The sequence below is a fragment of the Myotis nattereri genome (genome assembly GCF_964212035.1).
Source record: "Myotis nattereri genome assembly, chromosome: 2".
NCBI classification, from domain to species: Eukaryota; Metazoa; Chordata; class Mammalia; order Chiroptera; family Vespertilionidae; genus Myotis; species Myotis nattereri.
Genome location: NC_138076.1, coordinates 21,217,349 through 21,243,405, shown reverse-complemented (window position 1 = coordinate 21,243,405; position 26,057 = coordinate 21,217,349). Strand labels below are relative to the sequence as shown.

General features: G+C 40.8%; 1 protein-coding gene across 1 annotated transcript in view; it reads right to left on the bottom strand.

The window, feature by feature from the left end:
* UNC5D (unc-5 netrin receptor D) overlaps positions 1 to 26,057 on the bottom strand; it is a gene marked incomplete at its 5' end in the record, with an annotated part of 512,639 nt that overhangs the window by 177,758 nt on the left and 308,824 nt on the right. Inside the window, one exon of the mRNA XM_081083068.1 lies at positions 4,160 to 4,263. Within this exon, the coding sequence (XP_080939194.1) occupies positions 4,160 to 4,263 (104 nt within the window). The remainder of the gene's footprint in view (positions 1 to 4,159; positions 4,264 to 26,057) is intronic.

Genomic DNA, 26,057 nt, shown 5'->3' with positions numbered 1-26,057 from the left:
TATGCAGGATGTATTTTCATTGTTACAAATTGAACATAATTAAAGCATAGTGATTAACCACAAAAACAATATGTAATTATATGTGTGTTTTCCGATGGTCTTAGGCGACCCCTGTGGAAGGGTCGTTCGACCCCCAAAGGGGTTGCGACCCACAGGTTGAGAACTGCTGCTCTAGCCCAAGTTGCTCCTCAGAATCAGAATAGCACTCTTTAATGTTAGCCAGCCTGACTGGAAATTTATTCCTAAAACTCATACATGATTAACATGAAAGAGTGATGTGATGTCAAAGGGAGAATGGGAAGTGCGCTGAGGTGAACAGTGCCCCCTGCAATTTCACGTCCACACGGAACCTGTGCATGTGACCTAAATCTGGAAATAAGGTCTTTACATGAGGCCACACTGAATCAGGGTTGGCCCTTATCCAGTGACTGTGTCCTTATAGCAGGGGTCCTCAAACTTTTTAAACAGGGGGCCAGATCACTGTCCCTCAGATCGTTGGAGGGCCGGATTATAGTTTAAAAAAAAAAAACTATGAACAAATTCCTATGCACACTGCACATATCTTATTTTGAAGTAGAAAAACAAAACGGGAATGAATACAATATTTGTATTTGCATGTGGCCCGTGGGCCGTAGTTTGAGGACCCCTGCCTTATAAGAGAGAAATTCAGCCCAGCCAGAATGGCTCAGGGGTTGAGCATCAACTATGAACCAGGAGGTCATGGTTCGACACCTGGTCAGGTCACATGCCGGGTTGCAGGTTGGATCCCCGGTATGGGGCATGCAGGAGGCAACCGATTAATGATTCTCTCTCATCATTGATGTTTCTATCTCTCGCTCCCTCTCCCTTTCTCTCTGAAATGAATAAAAAATATATTTTTAAAAAAGAAGAAATTCAGACACACAGAGAGGAGAGTACCATGTGAAGTCAGAGGTATAGATTGGAGTGATGTGTCTACGCCGAGGGACACCATGTACTGCCGAAAACCCCTGAAGCTAAGAGAGAGGCATGGAAAAATTGTCTCCCGGAGCCCACAGGAAGAACCAATCCTGCCTTCATCCTGATTTCTGACTTCTGGCGTCCGGAACTGTGAGAGAATACATTTTTTTTTATTGTGTTAGGCTATCTAGTTTGTAGTAATTTGTCACAGTAGCCCTAGGTAACTAATAGAGAAAGTGAATCCCTACAGTTTGGAAATTTGACAGGAGGGTAGGGACCAGAAAAGAAGTTATAGTGTGTCCTCTCTCCCCTGTTCGATATCTCTCCCAAATATGTTGCTACTGACACTGGTTTGTGTGGCCACTGGAAGTTTTCACATCCTGTTCTACTCCTGGGGTGACAGCTGAAAAGCACCCTCAGAAACTAATGAAGATGGAAAATGAGTTGAGTGAACAGGCAGAACTCATTTGCCTTCAAGAACAGAGGTAAGAAGTGTGGAGGGATGTGCAAAGAGCTGTTTCCAAGCTTCAACCCGGTGAAACCTTTCCCAAGTGGCTGAACAGATAGGAATGCTGCTTCCCAGAGGTCAGCCCACGTCCCCCAGGAACCCCCTCTTCCATCCACAGCCCTGAAGAGCCCTGAAGTCCTGGAATTCCTAATCCCCTGCAGCCTCTGGAAAGCTGCTTCAGAGAGAGAGAGAGCGCGAGCGCGAGCGAGAGAGTAGAGGTGTAGGTCGGGGTGTGTGCATGCATGCACACTCCTGGATGCATTTGCACACCAAGGCATAATTTCTCTTCTCGCGATTATCTTACCAGGTTGCACATCCTTATACTGCTCTCCTCTGTTCTCTCTCTTTTATCATTTATCTTATCAGTTGTGTCTTCAAAGGGCAGGGGGAGGATGCTTTACTCACTTGCTAGCACCAGAATGGGAGAAAAACAATGCCAGTCTAATGGATTTCAGTTTTGTCTGAGGTAGGCCTTCGTATAACCTCAAATATTCATCAATATAGAAAACTAGTTTTCATTCACAGCCAACAAATATTTACTGAGCCCCTGAATCTAAAAGCAGTCTCTTATTTTCTGGAGATACAGCAATAGAAAAATAAAGGAAAATGTCCCTCATGAACCTTATATTCTAGTGGAGTAGACAGACCATAAGCAGAGTAAATACAGTAGTATGCTTATGATAAGAGCTAAGGAGAAATTATACAGCAGAGAAGGGAGCTTGAAAGTATATGCAAGGGGTGGGTTAGTGACATGTCAATCAAGTATCACTCACTGAGCAGGTGATATTTGAGCAAGCATAAAGGGAGGGATGAAGCCATTTATTAGCTGGAGAAGAATGTTCTAGCAGAGAGGCCATCATGTGCTAAGGCCCTGGGGTACAAGCATGACTGGCACACCTGAGGAGTGAGGAGGCCAGCGTGGCTATAAGGAGGTCAGAAGAAGAGTAGCAGAAGATGAGGTCAGAGAGAGCAGCAGGCCAGATTACATTAGACCACATAAGGCACCAGGAGAACAGAGACTTTTACCCTGAATGCTTCAAGGAGCTGTTTAAAGATTTTAAACACAGTTAGCCCTTAAATGGCTGCAAGACCTTTGGTAGGTCATTGATCTGAGCATCAGTTTTCTTGCCTTTAAAATTCAAAGGCTGTGCCAGGTAAATATCAAAGTTGTCTTCCAGCTGTAAAAATTGATCCCTAGACATGTGAGAACGTTAGGTTCCCACAGGCAGGTAGCTAATAAAAACGTGACCTTCCTCCCCATCTCTCTGCAAAGTTGACAGCGGCGACCCGGCTGAGGCTTGGAAGGAAGCCTGGCTGTTCGCGCAGCCAGTGTGACATAGGCGAGACATTTTCATGCGTGAGCATTTGGGAACGGGGATTTTGAGAGATGGGTAGTGACTGTAGTGAACTGCTGATGCCCAAATTAGACTCCCAGGAGCGCTTAGGGTGTCCCTTAAATAAGGCTGACACGTTCACCTGTGCACCGAACGCCCTGCTGCCTGGCACCTGCTCAGGAACAAGGTGGTGGCAAAGGAAAAAACAATCAAATATCTTTCTCTTTCACATTAAGTAAAAATCTAAAAAAATAATAAGCATTTTCCTTCCTAATCATTTCAAGTCATGCATGGAATATTCACTTTAATGTTCAAGTCCGTTTGCTTCATTTCTCTGAACTATTAGAGCCTTGAACAGTGTCCGCCCAGCACACTTTCTGTCCACATAGGCCAGTGTGTGTGTCTTTTCGCTCCCCTTTATTTCTTCTGCTCCTTCGTCTGCTCAACTGTGAAATCCACAGCAACTTTAGCTAAAACGTGAAGCAGAGGCTCCTTTTGTTTTCTTTTGTTCACTTGACTTTTTAGAATACCTCTTCTTCTCAGTGAATAAACCAGAGCTCGAAGGACAGTCCCCGCTTCCCAGAGAAAAGCCCCGCTGTGCAATGCTCACTCAGGCCGTGTTTATAGACTCGCAGGTCTACTAAGCATTCCTGTTATTTCTGACTCGCCAAGCCTCCGCCAATACTGCCTTAGGAACTGTATTACTAGCCTCTCAGAACATCTTTAACAGTGACTGGAAGGTTCAGGAAGCCTTCCTGTTATCAGTGTCCTATTGCTGACATTTATATCCAAAGAATATGGCAGAAAGGCCAGAAAACATGTGAAAAATAAAATCCACAGGGACCCTAGATACTTCACTGAGAAGAGAGAATAACAGATCGCAGATGTGTGGCTTCAGCCCCTTTTATATCGTGTGAGCACAGTGCCCGAAACCTGAGGAAGGCTCACTGATGTTCCATGAGCCAGGGAAGAATGAGCACACGCACACACCGTGGAGCGTGGACACGCCTTCCCTGGACACTCACTCACATGGCCTTGCTAGTTAGAGCTCAGATCGGTCCACAAACCACGTGCACATCAGCGTGCCCCAGGTGACTGGCGGAGGACACAGAGGGTGCCACCTACAGGATTGGTGGCCACCAAAGCAAGAACACGGACCAAATCCTACCCAGGCTGCCTAGCAAGAGCTTAGCGTCCACAAGAAAGTAGACGAGAGGCAATTTCCTCTTCCAACTTAGTGCCCTCACTATTTCTTCACCAGCTTTATCATTTGGGTCCAGAGGGCAAGGATGCCAGACACAGGCTCTCACTCCACACGACGAGCACGCGGGACTCTGCCCTCCCTCTTGGGAACAGGCCTGTCTCCGGTGCCTCTCACCTCGGCAGCGGGGACTCCCTCCGGCGGCCGGCAGTGCAGCACAATCATGCCTTCGATGGGAACCTCCCTTCCCTGCGGATCTTGCTCGAAGTTCTTCCGTAAATCTGCAAAGAAGTGGGAGATATAGGACACTTAGCTCCAGGGCCGGAAGTACTCACATTTGCTCCAAATACAGTAAAATCGTGAGCTTACTGTCACGACCTAGATACACACACACAAAACCCATTGTTTCAGGAGTTCCAGAATGTGAGAATCATTTCCCCAAATTGCACAAGCACATTTAAAATAAACCTTAACAAAACTGTGCTTAATGCTCGATATTGATGAGAGGATAAAAGATTTACTGGGGAGCCGGAAAAACAAAACTCATTCCATGAGTCTTTGCCAGCATTATCTGCTTAGCAACAGATGAAACACTTGGCCCAATAAATTGCCATCCACAGCTATTATGCAGCTGAGATGTGTGTGATATTTTTTTTATTAACTAAAGAATACATTATTAATCTATAACCTCTGGCATTTCCTTAACCCTCTAGGGGGCTCTAGAAGATGATAATAGAGTGCGATTACCTATTAGTCTTTTATTTGTAACCAGGGAGAAGGGGCCACATTGAACCACAATAAAATCTATAATCCAGCCAACCAAACACATAATTAAAAATGCAGTGCCCTCTATTCAAACACAAGTGCTGGGTATCTGTGTAGTGCCCTTCACGGAGGCTCCAGGCACTCGGCAAACAAGCGGCACTGCTAACCTTTACACGCGGAAGGGAGACGCGTGGAGAGGTTAATTAGCTGGCCAGCGGTCACAGAGCATCGCTGCCAGTGAGAAGTTCACCAAGCTTCCGGACATGCGGTCTGACTGCGCACCCGCAAAGCTTTCTCAGGGAAAAGGACACATGGGCAGTTCAGAAAGAGCTTCATTTGCATGGCTTTCCACTTGAGCAGATGCTTCATGAACAACAGGGGGACTTGACCTTTGCTTCCATCGAGGTGTCATAACAACACTTGAACAGTTTTACAGCACCAGCTGAATTCTTGCAGTCACTTGAAAGCCCAGCAGAGGAGCGCACAGTTTTACAAGTCCTCCTCCATGTAAATGATCCCCCCTCCCTCCCTGACAATGTATTTTTTTCTTCAATTGAGTATCTCAAATTACAGGCTGTGGATTTATTGATTTAATTTTCTTCAGTGCTTACAATAACATGAAATATGTTCCCTGTAAAGAGCGGAGCTCCAGAATCAGTTACATCTTTATAAATTTTATAAATACATTAAACTTGCTTTTAGCAAGTCAAAAACACGCGATGAATAACAAGCACAGCAATCCATGTATTCACTTGCTTTTGAATTTTACTCTTAATGTTTTCCCTCCCAGAGGCAACCGATGTCTTCTGTCAGTGGTGCTGTACATTCCGAGATCTGCATGAGTGTATAGGAGGCAAAAGATCCTCAGAAAGGCTTGTATTGCAGGCAGATCCATCTTCTTATTTCTCTGTTGTCCCCAAATGGTAAGGCCAGCTCCCTTCTTGTTGGGGGCCAGATGTAAGCTGGCAAGGTCCTTGCACCTGAAGGGGCTAGCAAGGCTGGAACCCTTACCCACACAGTTTTCCCAGACTTGTTTGGATGGTGATTATCAGTAGAATGAGAGCAACATTTGTAGAATGAGAACAGCCTTTCATAGCTTACCAAGAAGTCTGTAACTACTTACTGAGATATGCTGTACTGAGAACTTGTCCTTCTGCTGTGTCTCTCCCTTAGAGATTAAGAGGAACAAAGAATACATTCCTCTTGACAGACCTCCTATTCAGTGTGTTATGTATAAATAGGATTGTGTGGCTAATAAAGTTGCTTCAGTTCATCGAGAGAGCTGGAGTCCTCGCAACCCCGCTTTCCTGTCTTTCTTTCTTTTCTCAATTCTCACCTCCCTATCTCAGCCTGGCTCAACCTGTCAGGCTGGCTCTGACACCTTCTGTTGAAGGTCCGTATATTGTCACAGCCTTTATGATTCAGAATTCCTGGTTTTAAGTGCGATGAAGGTCATATAACTGATGACAAAACTGTGAATGAAGGGATTGTGCATAAAATCCAGATTAAAAAAAAAATCTCACGTTTCCTCCACAATCTTACCACAAACTCTCCTTTGCTCTCCCAACAAGAGATCTTTCAGTCAAAAATCCTTTTTCCACATGACTCACTGATTTATCAGAAATATATAGAAATTAGTCGAAATTAGAGAGAGTGAGTGACTAACACAAGACATCCGTTTGCTAATGGAAAGGGTTGTGTTTTTATGACGAATTTTGTATGCTGTGTTTGTCACTTTTTTCTTTTCTTTGATTGCATGATTTCTTAAAGGAAGTCTTGCTCAGGGGTGCTAAATAAAGATTGCAGGTTGACAAAGCCAGGTAATCTGTAATCAAGCAGATGAAGCATAGAAAACCAATTGTTCAATAAACAGATAATGACTAGTAAATACGTATATAAAAAGGAAAACCCTGTATTAACACTGGGATATAGGAAAGGGTATTATCTATAAACAAGAAACTTTGAGACCTTTCTACTAGATCCCATACAACCAAGATCATCTAAAGAAAGGATCTACCCAACCTCTTGCTCTTCCCAATTGACTTTTGAAATAACTGGAAGAGTTCCAACAAGAAGCATATCAACACCTCTCAATGTGGAGATTCAAAGATTAAATGGAGGAGGGTGTTAGAGAACAACCGGGATGTCATATATCTGGTCCAGCTCCTAATAGGCAGCCATTCAAGAACCAGATATCACCAAGTAAAAACCTCAAGTATCATGAAGGCATGATACTTGGCCTGCACCTAACACTACTGGCAGGGACACTGACATTCTGGACTCACTAAAAGGGCAAATATACCTGACAAATTTCAGCTAGATACTGAATCTAATACAAATTATGGAAATAAACTCTTAGGCTCAGAGGTAAATGCTTCCAACCCTCCCTCTGATTCCCACCAAAGGTTATCCAACCGAATTGGCTTCTGAATTGGCAAACTAAAGACTTTTATCACCTATGTTACTGGTACTTTCAAGGCTTGAAAGATTCAGATGGGAACCTATGCAATAGCACAGAAAACATCCCCAGCCCCATAAAAAGGATTATAATACAATGAAGGAGACAGCCTGGCCATCATGGCTCAGTGGTTGAGCACTGACCTATGAACCAGGAGGTCAGGGTTCAATTCCCGGTCAAGGCACATGCCTGGGTTTAGGGCTGGATCTCCAGTGGGGGACGTGCAGGAGGCAGCTGAGCAATGATTGTCTCTCATCATTGATGTTTCTATCTCTCTCTCCCTCTTCCTTCCTCTCTGAACTCATTTTAAATATATTTTTAAAAAATGAAGGAGATAATTCCTAGAACTGAAATTAAATGGCTTCCTCTTAAGATAAAGAACAAGAGACATTTTAGATAACTTGTAATTTAAGTTCTTTAAAGTTAAAAGGAAATAGCAACTGAGAATCTAGAATAGGAAGTTATAAATAGGATAACATCTGACATCAAGGAAATTGACACTATGTAGGAAGCAATAGACAATCAAAACTGCTGAATTAGTAATATATCTATCACAGAGGCAGTAAACAGCATGCTGAATACTGCAGAAATCCGAACTAATGACACAGACCCAGGTGTAAAACATAGCACAACAGTTGTTTTAACAGAGAATATTAATGTAAATAATTGGGGAAATAAAAAGATAAAAGGGGAACTGAGGGAAGCAGGTCCACCCTCAGAGGCAGGGATGCAGGAACAAAGGGTGAGGTTGGGGTTATAGCATTTTGAAGCTTAGAGAGATATCAAATGTCCAAGGAGAGGACGGTGAGTACTGGTGCCTCAGGACTTAAGGAGTCTCGACCCAGACCTCCAAAGGACTGCTCACCAGACTAGTGCTGACATCTCTCGGGGGCATCATTAAGCTGGTTCTGGAAGCACATGAAAAAAAAAAGCTGGAAATAACAATCAACTGCCACTTCTAAGATGAAGAAATTCTGCTAGGATGATGCTGACAGGGACAAAAAAATGAGCAGGAAGAAGTATCCTTGCCTTCCTCTTCCTCTGGCCAGTCTCCTCTGGTGCTCCTACTGGTGGATCTGGTCAGGGAATCCCAGCCCAAGCATCACAAATTATGAACCAGTGGTTAGAGAGATGGGAAGCATTGGCTTTGGAACCAAGAAATTCCAGTTTAGAAAATTCCCTCTAGTACAAATCTTATAATTGCTTACCCCATTTGTTTTCCTCACTAGATCTGGTTCTATGAAGGTGGGTTTATGTCTGAAATGTCCCCCCTTAAATCTACAGTGCCTATTGAACATCAGGTACAGAGCAGGTCCTTAACAAATACATGTTGAATAAGTAAGCTAAGAGAAAAATAGTACAATGTTAATGATGAAGAAAAGATGAAATAAATAACAAGAGATAATGCTGAGATAGAGAAGTGTAATTGAATATAATAGGAATTTTAGAAGACAATAAGCTGAAAGAAATGATAATCAATACAATCATAATAATTATTCCTTGAGCTAAAAAAAGACTTGTGTTTTCAAAAGAGGTCATTGGATACATGGCAAAATCATTTTAAAAAGAAAAAAGATACTAGATATGTCATAGTTGAAATTTTGAATTTTGACATAATAAAGGAAATTTTAAATAATAATTTTACAAGTTTACTTGTAGTAAATAAGCAGAAGTAACTAAAACTTTCATGAATAGAAAGAAATAATATTGTTAAAATTTTCATAGCACCCAAAGCCATGTATAGATTCAATGCACTCTCTATTAAAATTTCAATTTTTCACAGACATTTTAAAAAATCCTAAAATTCACATAGAAGCCCCAAAGGACCCTGAGGAGCAAAAGCAACCTTGAGAAAAAACAAAGCTGAAAGCTTCACACTTCCTGATTTCAAACTTTACCTCAAAGGCTTAGTAATCAAAGAGTATGGTACTGGCTTAGAAACAATATAGACCAATGAAAAAGGATTAAGAGTCCAGAAATTAACCATCAAATATACAATCAAGTAATATTTGACAAGGGGACCAAGTATATTAAATAAGGAAAGGGTTGTCTCTTCAATAAATTATGCTGGAAAAGCTGGATAGTCATATGAAAAACAATGAAATTGGGCCCCTAGCTTATACCATTCATAAAAATTAACTCAAAATGAATTAAAGGCTTCACTGTAAGAACTAAAACCATAAAGCTCATAGAAGAAAACATAGGGGAAAAGCTCTTTAACATTGGTTTTTATACCAAATGCATAAGGAACAAAAGCACAAATAAAGAAGTATGACTATATCAAATTAAAAAGTTTCTGTGCAGCAAGAGAAATGACCAACAAAGTGAAAAAAGGCAACCTACAAAATGGAAGAAAGTATTTGCAAACCACATGTCTGATAAAAGGTTAATGTCCAAAATATATAAGGAACACATTCAACTCAATAGGCAAAATACAAATCATCTGGGGGTGGGGGTTGGGGGGCAGGATGGGAAGAAAAGGGTAAAGGACCTGAATAGACATTTTATGAAAATACAAATGACCAATAGGTACATGGAAAGGTGCTCAACATCAGTAATCTTCAGAGAAATGCAAATCAAATCCACGGTTAGATATCACTTCACTCCTGTTAGAATGTCTATTACCCAGAAGACCAGAGATAAGTGCTGGTGAGGATGTAGAGGACAAAGAACTCTTATGCGCTTTTGGTGGAAATATAAGTTGGTGCAGTCACTTTGAAAAACAGCATGAAAGTTTCTTAAAAGTTTAAAATCGAACAACCATATGATCCAGCAACCCCTTTTCTGAGTATGTACCTGAAGGAAATAAAATCGCTACCTTAAAGAGATACCTGCACCTCTATGTTGAGGCATTATTTACAAACATGGAAACAACCTAAGTGTCCATAGATGGATGAAAATGTCACACACACACACACACACACACACACACACACACACACACACACATATTACTTAGTACTATTTGCCACACATAGATGAACCTTAAGGGCATATAGGAGAAATAAGTCAGAGAAAGGCAAATATTGTATGATTTCATGTCTGTGTGGAAGCTGAAAAAGCCGAATTACTAGAAACAAGAAGTAAATTGGTGGCTGCCAGGGGATGGGAGGTAAGGGAAATGGGAGATGTTGGTCCATTTATAAGATAAATAAGTTTTGGGGACCTAACATATAGCATGGTGACTATACTTAATAATACTGTATTAAATGCTTGAAAGTTACTAAAAGAGTCGATTTACTTATTTTTTTTACTCTTCATCCCAGGATAAGTTTTTATTTATTTTAGAGAGAGGAAAGGGAAGGGAGGGATCAAGGGAGAGAGAAGAGAGGTAGAAAGAGAAAGACCAATGTGAGAGATACATTGATAGGTTGCCTGCCCTATAAGCCTGACCAGGGATCAAACCTATAACCTGGGTATGTGCCCTGACTAGGAATCGAACCCACAACCTTTTTTTGGTGTATGGGATGATGTTCCAACCAACAGAACCACCAGGCCAGGGCCAAGAGAGTAAATTTTAAATGTTCTCACTACAAAAAAAAAAAAAAAAAAAAGTAAGTACGTGATGTAATGGTTATGTGAACTAACCTCATTTTGGTAATCATTTCACAATATAAACATATACCAAATCATCATAGTGCATACTTTAAAGTTATATAATGTTATTTGTCAAATATATCTCAATATGTTTTTTTAAAAAAGTAACTGACAATGAAAAAATAATCAGGCTATGACTAGAATTTTTCCCTAGAACTCTGGTGTATACCAGAGTATAATTAATCAAATCTGTTTTTGTTTTTCAGGAGAAAAACATAGGTACTAATTTTTTATTCCCAAACAAGCTATTATTCATGAGCAAACTGACAACAATTTCAGACATGATTGAGCCAAGTGATTTTAATCAGCTCATACCCTTCCTAAAAACATTACCTTTTTAAATAAAATAAATAATGAATAGACATGCAAAACAATGAATTAAGTAATTGGAAGATGGGTTTTTATAAAATCTGGCAGTGGGCAATTAAAACCACTTAATTTTAAATTTAAATACTATTTGTAATATAAAAAGAGTTCATGTAATTATCCAAAACCTCTGGAAAGAGAAATGCATAACATATCATAAGCATGCATAATAACTAACCTATAATAAAAAAAGCATAATATGCTAATTAGACCGGATGGCCGAATGACCTTCCAGACGACCTTCCGGACAAAGCCGGGGCTGCGAGGGCTGAGGCAGCAACTGCAGCTGTGAGGGCCGAGCCCCTTGCAGGAATATCGTGCATCGGGCCTCTAGTGAACAATGAACATTTAAATAGGTCATGTGTCCCAGAAATTCACTAGGCAGGACTGCAAACCATGGAAGAGGGTGGGGGCTGGAGCCAGAGTATCTAATTGAATTCTGTCTATTCAGGTCCTTACTACCACCTTGATAAGTATCTTTATCTCTCTTTGCCTCGGTTTCCTCATCTAAAAAATGATAGTAATAATTCCTTTTATAGTTTTTTTTGTGTGTGTGAAAATGAAATGCCAATACATGTAAAATCCTTTCAGGAGCACTGGAAGCATAACAGGACAAAACCACAGCAGCATTAAAATATGTGTTGGATCTTAGGATGGGGAAGACCTTTCTAAACCTAAAACTGAAGGAAGAACAGATACTTAAGAAAAGTAATGATTGATAGATAATATTTTATCAAAATTAAAAGTCAGTTTCATCTAAAACATTATAAGCAAAATTATAGGCAGAGGCTTAATAACTTTTAATATAGAAAGGATACATGTAAAGGACAGTGAGAAGAATAAATACCCTAAAATAAAATGGCAAAGGGGCACGAAAACAGAATTTACAAAAGAAGAAACACAAATGGCTAAGGAAGATATTTAGAAGGACCGTTATCACTATTTATTAAAGAAACATTATCTTTTTTACATCAACTAGAAAGCCATTAATATGTCCCTCTACTTATCGAAACAGGGTTTGTAGCTTCTAGACTCAAGAGACCACATACTGTATGATTCCATTTATTTTTTTAAATATATTTTTATTGATTTCAGAGAGGAAGGGAGAGGGAGAAATAGAAACATCAATGATGAGAAAGAATCATTGATTGGCTGCCTCCTGCACGCCCTCCCCTCCCCCCCATTGGGGATCAAGCCCACAATCCGGGCATGTGCCCTTGACCGGAATCGAACCCAGGACCCTTGAGTCCACAGGCCAATGCTCTACCCACTGAGCCAAACTGACTAGGGCTTTATGATTCCATTTAAATAAAATGTCTATAACAGGTGAATCTATAGAGCCAGAACGTGGATTGGTGATTGCTCAGGGCTGTAGGTGGGTGTGGGGTAAGAGGCATTCAAAATAGTTTCCTTTTTTTTGGTGTGATGCAAGTGTCCCAAATTTGACACTGGCAATGGTTGCACAACTCTGAGAATACCCTAAAAACTGTTAAACTGTACACTTGAAATAGGTGAATTTAATACTGGTATTATGAATTATATCTCAATAAATCTACTATTTAAAAATTCATTTATATTATTTAATAACTAGAGGCCCAGTGCATAAATTCATGCATGAATGGGGTCTGGCCGGCTGGGGGAGGGGGCGCGATTGGGGGCGGGGCTGGCGAGGGGAAGGGGTCCCAGGCAGTTGGTCCCCTGGTCAAACTCCTGGTTGAATTCCCAGTTGAGGGGACAATTTGTATATTAGCCTTTTATTATATAGGATTTACTCTTGAAAGAAATTTTAACACAATGATTAGATAGCTACATAAAAAGTGCAGTATAGTGATTTTGCTCAAATCTTCATTTATGATGCTGAACAATTGCTAACAATCTAAGTATTTAATAATATAGGAATAGTTAATAGATTTTGATGCTTTCATATAATGGAATACCATGCAGACATTACAAATGATATGAACTATTATTACAACAATGACCAAAATGAATGGACGGAAAATAATGCTGAGTGCAAAAAGCTAATCCCTCAAACTTACATACCATATGATTTAATTTTTATATATCACTAGAGGCTCAGTGCACGAATTCATGCACCAGTGGAGTCCCTCAACCTGGCCTGCAGGATCGGGCTAAAACCAGCTCTCCGACATCCCCTGAGGGGTCCCAGATTGCGAAAGGGCTCAGGCCAGGCTGACGGACCCCACCGGTGCATGATCAGGGCTGGGTAAGGATGTGGGAGGTTGGCCAGCCAGGGAGGGACCATGGGAGGGCTCAGTCCCGATCAGCCAGACCCCAGTAGCACACTAACCTACTGTTGGAGCCTCTTCCCCCTAGTGGTCAGTGCACATCATAGCGACTGGTCGACCAGTCGACTGTCTGCCCCCTGATGTTCAGTGCGGTTGAGTGGTCTTAGCATATCATTAGCATATTACACTTTGAGTAGTTAAACGGACGACCAGACAACTGGACACTTAGCATATTAGGCTTTTATTATATCGGATTATTTAAATGAAAACAATGTAGATATGAAGAGCAAATGGTTACTGCAAGATTAAAGAAGGGGGAAAGGCTGGAGGGAAGTGGATATGCCCATAAATGGGCAACAGGAAAGATTATTTAAAATGATATCAATGTTCTCTATCTTGACTCTGTCCATGTCAATATCCAAGTTGTTATATTACTACAGTTTTACAATTTATTACCATTTGGGGAACTGGCTAAGGGTACACAGGTTCTTTTTTATTACTTCTTGCAACTGAACGTGTCTGCAATTATCTCAAAATTAAAAATTTAACTAAAAAAATATTTAAAAGTTTGCAAGTAAATGTTTAAATATAAAATAGTTTGTAGTGAATGAGCTCTATCTTTAATATATTTTTAGTAAGTAAGAACTGTCTTCCTTCAAATGCGGCAATTATATCTTTACAGAATGTATGTACTTCCCCCCCCCCCCCCAATAGGTACATCTGCATTAAAAACTGGTTTCTGCTGGTAGCCATTCTCTTAATTTACCATTAGTTTTCAGTAAATGTGCCACAGCCTCCTACATTCACTCAGCTGCCAGGCAGTGGGGGTACATTACTGAACTTGACATAGACCATTCTAGCCCTCCCACAGCATATGTCTCAGCAGGGAGGATAGGCATTAAACAAGTGATTATGAGGTATATAGATGAGTGAGGAGATAGAGGGGAAGAAAGTTCTCTAAAAATGCATCGCAGTGGGACCTACCTTACTAAATCTAGTGAGTGATTCCAGGAAAAGATTATCAGAGAAAATTATAAGTAAGCAGAGACAGAGCAACTCACAGGCCTACATAATACACACCAGACCTCATTTATTGTTTCGATCAGACTTTTACTGGCTTATTATTTTTTTTTTAAAAAAAATCTTTATGCTCTTTTGTTCCTTTCTTGAAAGTCTCTGCAAAATGCTTGCCTATCTACCTCTCTTTCCATAAGTTATCACACCACATAAGGGCACTCTTTTATTAGACTTGGTCTTGTATTCATATATACTGTGAGGGTGGAATATAAATAGATCTCACTTATGTTCACATGGTCTATGGGAGGGAGAAAAATAATAATTGTCACATTGTTTGGTATAAGGAGACTTAACCGAACTGCACACATACACATCAAGATTGATGATTTAAAGATTTTAAAATAGCAACTGGTGTGGGATTACTATATATGTTATAGGAAAAGCCCTACAGAGAAATCACTCAACATTTCAAAGATCTGCAACTGGATGATTATGGGTATATCAATCATCTTCATTTCTTTCTGTAGTTTCCAAAACTTCTGGGATGAACATGCATTACTTTTATAAGCAGTAATAATCAATGTCCAAAAAATTTCTCTTTCCTACTAGTTCCTGAGATCCTCTTAACTAGACCGAACTGAGTCAGAAGCAAGGGAGGAAATATATTGTGTTTGGCTTTTATTATACAAGTTTCACTCCTACAATGTCTATTAAAGAAGGAAGCAAGAAACACTGTATTTTTAAATCTTCAGTGAATTCCAAAATATTCTCCTTTAATTTAATTTTCATCATGGGAATCTGCACGAGGACACCCTTTTTCATCTGCTTTGTTGATTGCCTTGCCTCTAGTACTGGTAAGGGTATGTGGTAATCACTTACTAGTAAATACTGACTGAATGAGTGAGACTCCATTTCAATTCATCTGAATATTTATTCTAAACCCATATACAACGAAGTCTCCAAGAGTTCAGATGATTAGGAAAAGCAAACACGTGAATGGATAAATGTACTACAATGATGTGAAAGTAACACACATTCATCCACCCGCCTTCGCACGTGTGAGGGTGTGTGTTCGAATGACACTGACAAACATCAGCCCTGGCCCATTTGGAGTATCACCCTGTCTGCTTCTGCTCTTTCTCCATTTCTCCGTCCTAGTCAGCTCTGCAGCAGAATGCCAACACGGCCAAAAATAACTGGAAGCAAAAATATCAGAAGGGAAGAGGAGGGAAAGGTGATGGAGTCAGGCACTTGGCTAACTTGTAAATCACATAATCAGCAACAGGATCACTCAGAGTCGGCAGCACCTGCCAGTAAGTCGTGCATTTGGGGCTAGAACATGGGAAGCAGCAGCCTCCCTTTCCTCACCCTATGCCCTATTTGGCCTTTTTCTAATTTTCCTTTCATGCTACCATGTTAGAAAAGTCATTGTAGCACAAGAAAATCAATAAAAATTCAATTGCGAATAATAGTTCTTTGCAGCTCAGCAACACTAGGGAGTTATTGGCTCATTCAATGTTCTGGCCGTTAATGCGATGAAATAAAAATAATTTACTCATTCAAACCAAATCAGCCAGTGAAAAATCATAGTCTTTTTTAAAAAAATAGACATGGTCATAGTCATTTAAGATTGCAAGAGGATGGTACAATGTCCCATTAGTGTCCAACTACAATGGTATTCAAATTAGCTTTGAATCTTCCCCACCCATATTTTTTTCTGAAGAAACAACAAGTCACATTTGTCATACATAAAAGGAATTTGTAACTTAGCCAAATACAGATCAATTGTAATGAAAGGGCTGGTTCAAACGCAGAACAGATGGATGCCAGCAAAATGAAAGTCAAGGTCTGGTGCCCTCATTTGGTTCTGCCTCAGTCTCTAGCCCTAGATGGTTATGGCCTGAGAAGTCAGCTACTCACTTCAGTTCCCAAAGGAAGCATATAAAAGGCTCCCTGTCAGGTCAGTGCTTTCCTAGATAACAGTGTTCTTATATTTGGCACATTATCTACGCCTCTCTTGCCAGCCCGGCTTAAACCCTCTGCCTTGCTTAGATCTATGAATTCTTCAAATTTCTTAACCCAGTGATCCATATTAAGACTCTGCTGCTCTTATCTGTCATTTCATGTATTTTCTGTGGATCTTCTAGTTCTGATCTCGCCAGTCTCCTTGAAAGAAACTCACACTGAAGCACAATTTCATGTGTAGATTCCCATATGTCAGGGGTGTAGAGGTGACATCTGTTAATTCCTAAGATTTCTGAATATAGCAGAAGTAACGCCTGCTGAGTAAATTTTGCTTCAATAGGGAAGAAAAGACATCGTTGGTCCTAGTTGAATTGAGTGGGCCTCTTCATGTTCCCCTTGACCTCACCTTGGTACCAGGTAATGAGCAGGATCTAGGAAAGCAAGGAGTTGGGCTGTAGCCAGCACTCCTGTCAGGCAGAGGTTGCTGTAGGCTGTTTTCAGGATCCTGGAATAACCTGGGAGCATTGTTAGACCCTCCATCCCCATCTCCGTGATCTGTAATTTTTCTGCGGTTATCAATCAATCATTTTATAACTAGCGCTGTGTGACATTAGTCCTTCCACAACAAGCAGCACAGTGAGTCAGGTAACAATGATGTTGCAAAGGGAGTATCCAGCAGCAGGGACGCATGGTGATGGGCAGAAACAGCTGCAATTTTACAAAATGCTTGAGCACTAATTTGACCTGCCCTCAGTTGACCTATTCCCTTATTACATTCCACTGTATTTGGTCGCTTTTGTTTACAACGACATGCAAAAAATTCATTCGTATCCCCCAAATTGAAAATGTATTAAAAATCAGGAGGACGACAATCTTAATTATAGTCCAGGACTGACTGGAAAACAAGAAAGAGCACAGACATGGCTTGAAAAAGAGAGTAAAGATCACGAAACAAGCAGGCCTTAAAGAGACTGTACCATGGCCTGATGAGGGGACGAAGAAATCCAGTGTCATTTCCATTTACTGGGTGGTTTCATAGTTTTTAGCACAGATGTTGCTTCTCTTACTTTTGTTCCTCCTGAACAACTGCCTCTCACTCTGTGCTTTCTTAATGGCTTCTGCTTTTACTCATGGCTTCTGATAGTTCAGGGTCACTGCTACCTGCTTCTTCATCTGTCTTTTTTCCTTCTGTTGCCACTATCAATGGCAGATTCTCTTTCAGGATCAAGTTATCCTCAGAGGAGCAATAATCTACAAGCACATAGTCACTTTATCCTTGAGTCTATTCACATGCAGCTAACCTGCCTATGTGTGCATTCTTGGACCCATGAACATGATAGTGGGCATCCGTGGGACACAACATGGCCACCTACATCTCAGAAGCCACTCAGCACCAATCCTTCCTGCAGGGACTAAGAGTGAGAACTCCATATATGGAAACCACTCTTGGGGAAGGATTTGTGGGGTTTGCTTTGTCTCCAAGTTCCATAAAAGGCACCTTTTGTGCATTGATTACATTGACTTGGCTGTGTCAATACATCAAGGACAGCTGAAGCTTGACCTAAATAGCAGATCTCAACAACCTTCAACAGGGAACAGTTATTAGGTGAAAAATCCAAAATTCTCTGCTCCCTTGTTCTTAAGGCTTTAAATCAAATTAAAAGAAAGCTAATAACTCACATTTTGGATCTTTACATTGTTTTCTACTGAAAGGTATAGGGGCAGAATATCCATAGCTCCACATTCTATATTTGTGTATTATTGCTCTACTTACTGTGCTAATGGGAATATTGACTCTTGTTTGAATGCAGAAATAGCTACTGAAACAAAGTACTTTTGATGTATATTTTTTTTGTTAAAGTGAAGCCCCAGAAACCATTGTCTAGACCAGGCTGCTCAGTTGTCCAAAAGCATATAGAAAGATTACACTGTTCGTCTTCCTACTTTCTGGATTCCTACCCATGATGTTGGTTAAACCCCACACAACCTACAAAAGCACCAGAGCATATTGCCGCTCAGCATCCTGATGAACACTTGAATGCAAAAATAATTCAATAGTTGATGGGATAGAGAGTTTCAAGAACAACACAGGCATGAAGAGTCATTCCTGACTTTTCTCAGTGCTCTCCTAGCCCTCCACAGGAAATTAGAAGGTTATGAACTAGCAAGGAGTTTAAAAAGAAATGACTTAAAAATAAACTTAAGCTTTAATACTCACCACTTCATTATAATTCAGTATTAGTGCTGCAGAGCAATAGGGCCAGGGAAAAGGAAGGGGAGAAAGAGTCAAAAAGAAAAAAAAAACAACCAGCAACAAGAAGCCACATATTTTTGAATTATACTGTTAGTTTTATTGATCCTCCCCACAACCCACCCCTGACCCAGGTCTCCCTGAAGCCAGAAGGTGTGGCCAAGTGTCTTAAGCATGTGGATTATGGGATATGCCGCTGAACATCCAGCACGCCTGCCTCCTGCCTGGCTGCATAGAGCAATTAGAGGTAAGCTGCATTTTCTCTGACCTTCAATCAATCTTTCCAAAAGGATCTGAGAAAACAGTTTAGCCAGAAGTTGGTCACTTTTGGGGCAATAAAATCCATAACAAATAATGCAGATAAAACTAAAGCTGACAGGAAAGAATTGCCCATTCAGAGGTCTGGGGGATGCTTTTCAGAAAAAGAGAACAACACAAGACTCTGAAATAGGAACCAGCAGGGGTATTTGAGGAAGAAAAGAAGTCATTGGGGCTGGACATGAAGGGGAGCATTATGGTGCAGGGAAGGTAAGAGGGGGCTGGGTAATTCCCAAGGGGCTAATATCAAGAAGTTCGGAAAGATAGTGGAGAAGTACAGCCAAGAGAACAGTGTGATCTGGTTTGTATTTTAAAAAAAAAAAAATCTTTCAGGCCACTGTGTGGAGAATGGATTTTAAGAGGGCAAGACTAGAAGCAGTAAGATTAACACAGTAGAGAAATAGCAATTGTTTGCACCAGATGGAGAGAAGTGGATACATTCGGAATATGTTTTGGAGTTGGAGTTGGCAGGACTTGATGCTGGTGGGATATGACTGAAGGAAACCGAAGACCCTAGATTGTGACACCTAGGTCTTGTCGTGACATTCGGGGACATTGCCGAACCAGGAAAGGCTGGACTAAACACAGCTTCACAGGAGAGTTGATGATATGAAAACCAAGAGAACTCTCTCTGGGAGATATTGCATTTGAGGTTCCTAGTAGATACCCAAGTGGATATTATCTTGGGTAGTCAGTGAGCAAAGAAACTGAGAGATGAGATGTAAGCTCGGGGCTGCAAATAATCAGCAGATAGGCAGTACATAGAGCCATAGAGTGAAACATTTCACCTAGGGAGTCTGTGGATTCAGGAGAGATGTAGAGAACCACAATATTTAGAGGTGGGAAGCAAGGGAAGAATCTGCACAGGAAATTAAATGTTGGTCATTAGCAAGGGGGAATACAGAAGACAGCAAAGTTACAAAACATTCCCAGGACCCACTTCCAGCAATTGTGTTCCTAAGGTCAGAAAGATGGACAGCTTTTCTTAAATATTAAGAGCCTCACACATGATTTTCACATGCAGCAGGTTTTAGTCTATAATAGAGTGCAAAGCTAGTTACTTGAACCAAGAACTCAAACCCAGCTCTTCTTGATGCCATTGTCATAACCTGGTTATTATTTAACAGGAAAGGAGGAGAGGGAAGGCTAAATAATATAGGCATGCCATTTATACACTCTGCCAAAAAGATTCATTTAATACTCTCCAAGTCTGTTCCCTGCTGATCGATGAGGGAAGGGACTGGACAAAGGCAATTTAGACATATGCCCAGTAAGGTCTGAGCTTTCCCGTCAATCACACATGGAAGCGAGTCAGTGGGCAGAATAGGGTGACTACTGCCAGTGAGAAAACCTGAATATTTAAACTTCTAAACAAAGAAATGCACTCTCTTGGTTTTTACTGACTGGTGTGCTGGGTTACTGTGATTCCTGCTGCAGGGGGTTGCACTCCCCAGCACCGACGTGGCTCACGGCCATGTGGGACTCCCACAATGGACCAATGGGCTTTAATTAGCTTGGATGCTGAACTACACCCAATTGCAACATGGAAGGGAAGCGCCTTGCTTTTGGCTCTCCTGGAACCCCAGTTATACCTTTTTCTGGCTTAAGAAATAGGGGGCTTTGCAACCCAAGGAATGTAACTTCATGCAAATAAAGTCTTTTTCCACATTTTATTCTCCCGTGGGGACTTCTGAAAATTCTTATTTCAGTGGTACCCCAAGAACCTTAACCTCACTCCCATGAGTGAGGGAGGAATTTGACTGTCGGATAACATTCTGAAATTTACTTTTGCACTCTTTCTACTGCTCCTATGAGCCCATCTAATCTACATGCTTTTAATAAATCACCATCTCTTCCTCAAACTCCAGCTACCATTCAAGCTTTTCTGCCTTCAGTCAAATTTTTGGAAATAGCTGTCCATACCATCTCTGCTTTCTCATGTCCCAGTGATCCCTATAGATCCTCTATAATCTCACTATGCTGCTTTGCCCAGGTCCATGGAGACTTTCATGTTTCCAAATCTCATCGATCCTTCTCACTTCTTACCTTAAGCTTATGGTGACAATAACACTACTGACCATTTATTCCATTACAAAAACCTCTGACCCGCCTCGGCTCTCCCAGCACCCCTTCAACTTTTTCCCCCTCAGTCTTTTTCATGGCTTCCCCTTTTTTGCCCCCCTCCCCCCACCGCCCCGCCGCTTTAACCATTCACAGAGTTTCATGGGCCTGCTGCCCCTTCTCTCCTCACCAGCAGTTTGGGAGAATGTATATTACGGGAAAACACCGTAAGCAATTCTGATAAAACCCTACATCTCCAACCTTCCTGATGAAGATCTACTATCCTAATGACTACCTACTTGGCAATGACTCTTGGTTCTGAGTTTGATGCTAATGCCTGGGCTTCAGGCTGAAACATGCGACGGCATGATGAAACAGTTCACAGTTCATTCCATGGGTAGTTCACACATACCATGATCAAAACCTGAACTCGGTATCTTGTTCTTCCACCTAGTTTCCTCTACTCTGTTCGTAATGTCATTAAGGAATCATCATCAATTCAGTCACTTAAGCCAAAAACAAACCTGGAGGAATTTCTAAATGCTTCCCTTCCCTTCCCTCAGCTCCACAGCCAAGCAGCCACAGACATTTGATAATTTTACCTTCCTGGGACCTCAAATTTGCCACCTCCTCTTCAACCTACAACCATCCCTGCAAAAGTTCATGTCCCATCAGCGGCCTCATAGATGGGCACAAAGCTTCTTTGCCTTGGGTCTTGTTCCTCTGAAATCTCTCTGTCTGCGGTAAATGGAAGGGTGGGAGGCTTTGAAAACATATCACATCACTGCCATCACTGCCCTGCTTATGACACTTCAGTGGCCCCAGACCACGTAAACTCTTACAGAATGCAAATACCCTCCATAATCCGGCCCATCTACTTGGCCTGGTAGCCCCCGCTCCTTGCTTTCTCACATAGATCCATGTAGTTCCCATACTGTTCCATCTTTCTGTGCTTTTACTCAAGCTCTCTCCTTAACCTACACATTCTTTAAACTGGTAGCCCCCTTCTTCCTTAGGAATTAGCTCAGAAAGTGCATCTTAGACTTCAAGGATGAGTCAACTGTCCCTTTTGTGGGCTCCTCAAACACACTGTGCTTTCCATTAACCATGCTCAATTGAAAAGACTTGTTCATAAGTCTATCCCTTCACTAGGCTATAAACTCTTCGATGGGAGGGATGGAATTTTACTGTTGTGCTACCCAGGACATGGTGGGTAATTATTCACGGACGGCTGACACTTCCACCTCTAAGCGCTCCTGCACCACTTAACAAATCTCCAGAATGCGCCCTCTTGACTTTACTTACTCTGGTGGTGAGATATTAAATGGATTTAGAAATAATATCACCAGGTTCAAGAAGTCCTCAAAGTTTAACAAAGATAAGTTTTGTTTTTGTTTTTCTGGCTTAACATCTGCTTGCATTATCTGTGAGAATGTTTCTTTAGTGGAGAAAATGAGAGCTGAATCGAAGTAAAATCTATACCTTCTTCCATGATAAGCTTTCACGGAGATTTTTTATAGAAGTGGTCATTTCCCAGGAAGTTTAAAGTTTATTTTACCACAAAACTGGCAGGCTGAATTTAGTTGCAATTTCCTTAAAAGGTTGTGGCCATATTTCTGCAAATTCTTCTTGGTAAAATAATGGTTGGCAATAAATAACATGAAGGAAAATTATTTGGGGAAATTCTTTTCATCATCCACAGAAGAATATATCATAAAGTGATGTGATTCTACCTAGTAGTGCTCATCTTTGAGGTTGATGTACTCAACTGTGTACCTGGTAAGCACAGGTAGCACAGTTTATATCAATTCCAAACAGATCATTCTACTCCGTTCACAGAATCACCCTTGTTTATAGTTCAGTGTTTCTCACACTTTCTACTGAAGTGCCCATATTGGCAGAGCGAAATAAATTCACATCCTCAAAGACATTTATAGGTAGAGCCTAAAACGGTGTGGCATGCACAAAATAAATGGCTTTGAAGTTCCAAGCTGCATCTTCCCAATTCAAGAAAAGTTTGCATCCCACCCCACTCTGCACTCCTGTTTATATTTTACAGACCTAAAGGGGATGATAATTGATGCTTCAGAAAAATGTACTATGTCTATCTTGTGGCTTCTTATTTCCCAGAATACCCAGCAGTGTTCTACACGAAGCTAGCATTTTGAGAGATGTGTGTAGTTAAAAATGACCTATTATGTAAAATGCTTTTCAATTGAGGTCATTTCAGTGTTTTCCTATGGTTAAATATACAGTAGACATTTTTGGAAAGGATCAGTTCACCACATCAGGAGACATGTGCTATGGATCTGCCCCACTGCTGATTATATCAACTCCAATCACTTGATTAAAGTGGTATACGGCAGGATTTTCTACTGCAACATTACTAACACCCCCTTTGTAATTTACTGTATATTGTGGATTATGTAAACATCCTGTTACTCCTGAAACTTTCATCCACTATGTTTAGCACCCATAATGCTTGTCTGAATCAATTTATATTATGATAGAGGCTAAATCATAATTTTCCTTTTCCTTCATTCCTTTGACATTTATTCATTTTTTCTACTGTAAGCAAGAGCTCTCCCTTTCCCTCATTTATTTATTTACATATTCACCCATTCATTAATTTTAAAAAACACACATATGAGTATAGAGTCATAGATTCTTTATCTCACCCCCCCCCAACCCTGATTTACTTTATTAAGCAATCCATGAATTGGGTAGCGTCCCCTCTACCAGCTGTAAGGGCACTCCGCGATTCATGGATTCTTATTTAATGAGTTATAATACCTCACTATCACTTATTTTGATGGTCAAATTGTCCCAATTTGGTCAGCGGGAGCCCTTCTAGGTGGCTGCTTTTTCCTTTTTACATGTTCAAACTGAGGGACATTATGAAAAATAACTGACAATTACACTTTAGAATCTCAGTGCAATGAAGGACAAAGGAAGGCAGGGATTGTTTGGATTAAAGGAGGCTACAGAAACTCTCCACTGGATGCAAGCCATGCTCTAGGATTTTTGTTACTGTTATAAAGGACATTACTGAACAATCAATGAAATGTGAATAAGGTCTTTAGATTGCATAATAGTATTCTATTAATGTTAATTTCTTAATAGTTATGCTACAGTTATGTAAAAATACCTTTGTTTTCTTAAATACATTCACAATGAAGTATTTAGGGAAAAAGAGTATCACAGCTACAACATAATCTTTAAGAAGTCAAAATTTAGACCACAATTGTCTATATTCAAACACATACGTAGATAAGCAGAGAAAGAGAAAAAATGCCTAAGCAAATGTGGTAAAATGTTAACATTTGAAGAATATCAGTAAAGGGTTTCAGGGAATCCGTTGCATTATAACTTTTCTGAAAATCTGAAATTATGTCAAAATAAAAATATAGTTTAAAACTACATTAGTCCATACCTAACCTACTCATCTAATTCAGTAATTCCTTCTAAGGTATCAACAACCAGACATACATCCCTATCTTGCCAACAGTTCCCAGGAGACTGTGGCCACGGGAGAATGTTCCATCACGCGGTATTTCTAGTTGCCAGCTTGACCCCAAATATGCCATCTTAAAACTTAGCTCCGGGGATGCTGCCTCCGACTTAGGAGCAAAATGGAATAATCCTGTCTCCGAGTCTATGTGCAGTCAGTTTGAATGTGTCCCTCATCTTTCATGATATAAGTGAAACAATTTACTGAACTATCACCATGGCTGCCACACGCAGCCGGTTCTATGGACCAGTGTGGCTGCACAGGCCCCATTCTTGATTTAATGCTCTAATGTTGATGCCTTGAAACTCTTAATAATTTTTAAACAAGAGGCCCCACATTTTAATTTTGCACTTGGTATATAAATCACGTACCCAGGTCTACTACCACATGCCTATTTGGCACCTGTGTGTAAACTGGATCCCTGTGATCACAAGGTGTTGCTAGGAAACAGCACCTATATGCCAAGAAAAACTAGCTCCCTCCTTCGATGCTTACAACCACATTCTAGGGTGCACATCCATCCCCTTCCTTGGCTATGTGCTCTTACACAGTGCACAGCTTCATCAGCAGGCCTGGACTCTCATACACTTCAGTAATGTTCATACAGATCAATTTCTGCCTGAAAGCTAGGATGGACTTTGGGTGGAGTAGAATAATATTTTCTCTTAACTTTGGCCGCATTCTTCCATGGGGAGGGAGGAAGTTTCAAGCTTTTGTGCAATTTCTACCAAGTGCCCAGAATTGGTCTTAACATATTTTCCATGATGTGGCTGGATTCCATGTTGTGAAAAGCAGGAAGGGGATAGTACATGTAGAGCAGGCAACCTCAAGCTGTTTCAGAGCCCTATGCTGCACATCACAGATCTATATGGTTGTAATGACTCATCTGCTCCCAATTCCCTTTTCTTTATTGCAATGAAAATTATTAGGAGTGCAGAAGCCAGGGAGGAATACGATGGTCCTTATCATAACATCCTTATGAGCTAGGGATTTACTAAGAAGTCAGATGCCATGTCAACCCCATGGCATAATCATGACACATAGCTAACAAACGCCCTTTCATGGAACCGCAGCTGGTGTTGACAGGCCTGCTTTTCAAACCAAACATTTATAATACAGAGGTTATACATAAGGCTCTGTCTTAGACTCAGAGGTCAAGACAATGAGGGTAATGCAGTTGAATCTTAAAGTAGGCTATAATCTAATAAAAAGAATCCAAAAGTAACTTCAAAATAACTCTGATTCTGGGAAAATTATAAGTACCATGGGAGAAGTACTGGTAAGTAAATGCTATGAGAATTCTGAGGTGGATATTGATAATTTATCAAACTTGAAGCTGGAGATGCTAGAAGGTTATCTTCTCCAATGGCTCAGCTGGTATGTCAGGCTGCTGAGATCACTTCCTTTAAGGGATTTGCTAAACTTGGTTTAGTAAAGGAGACAGCCCACAAGAAGGGCTTTGGATGTAGGAATTAGTTGGGAAGACATTCCTATGTTCCAGGGAGGAGAAGGATTAT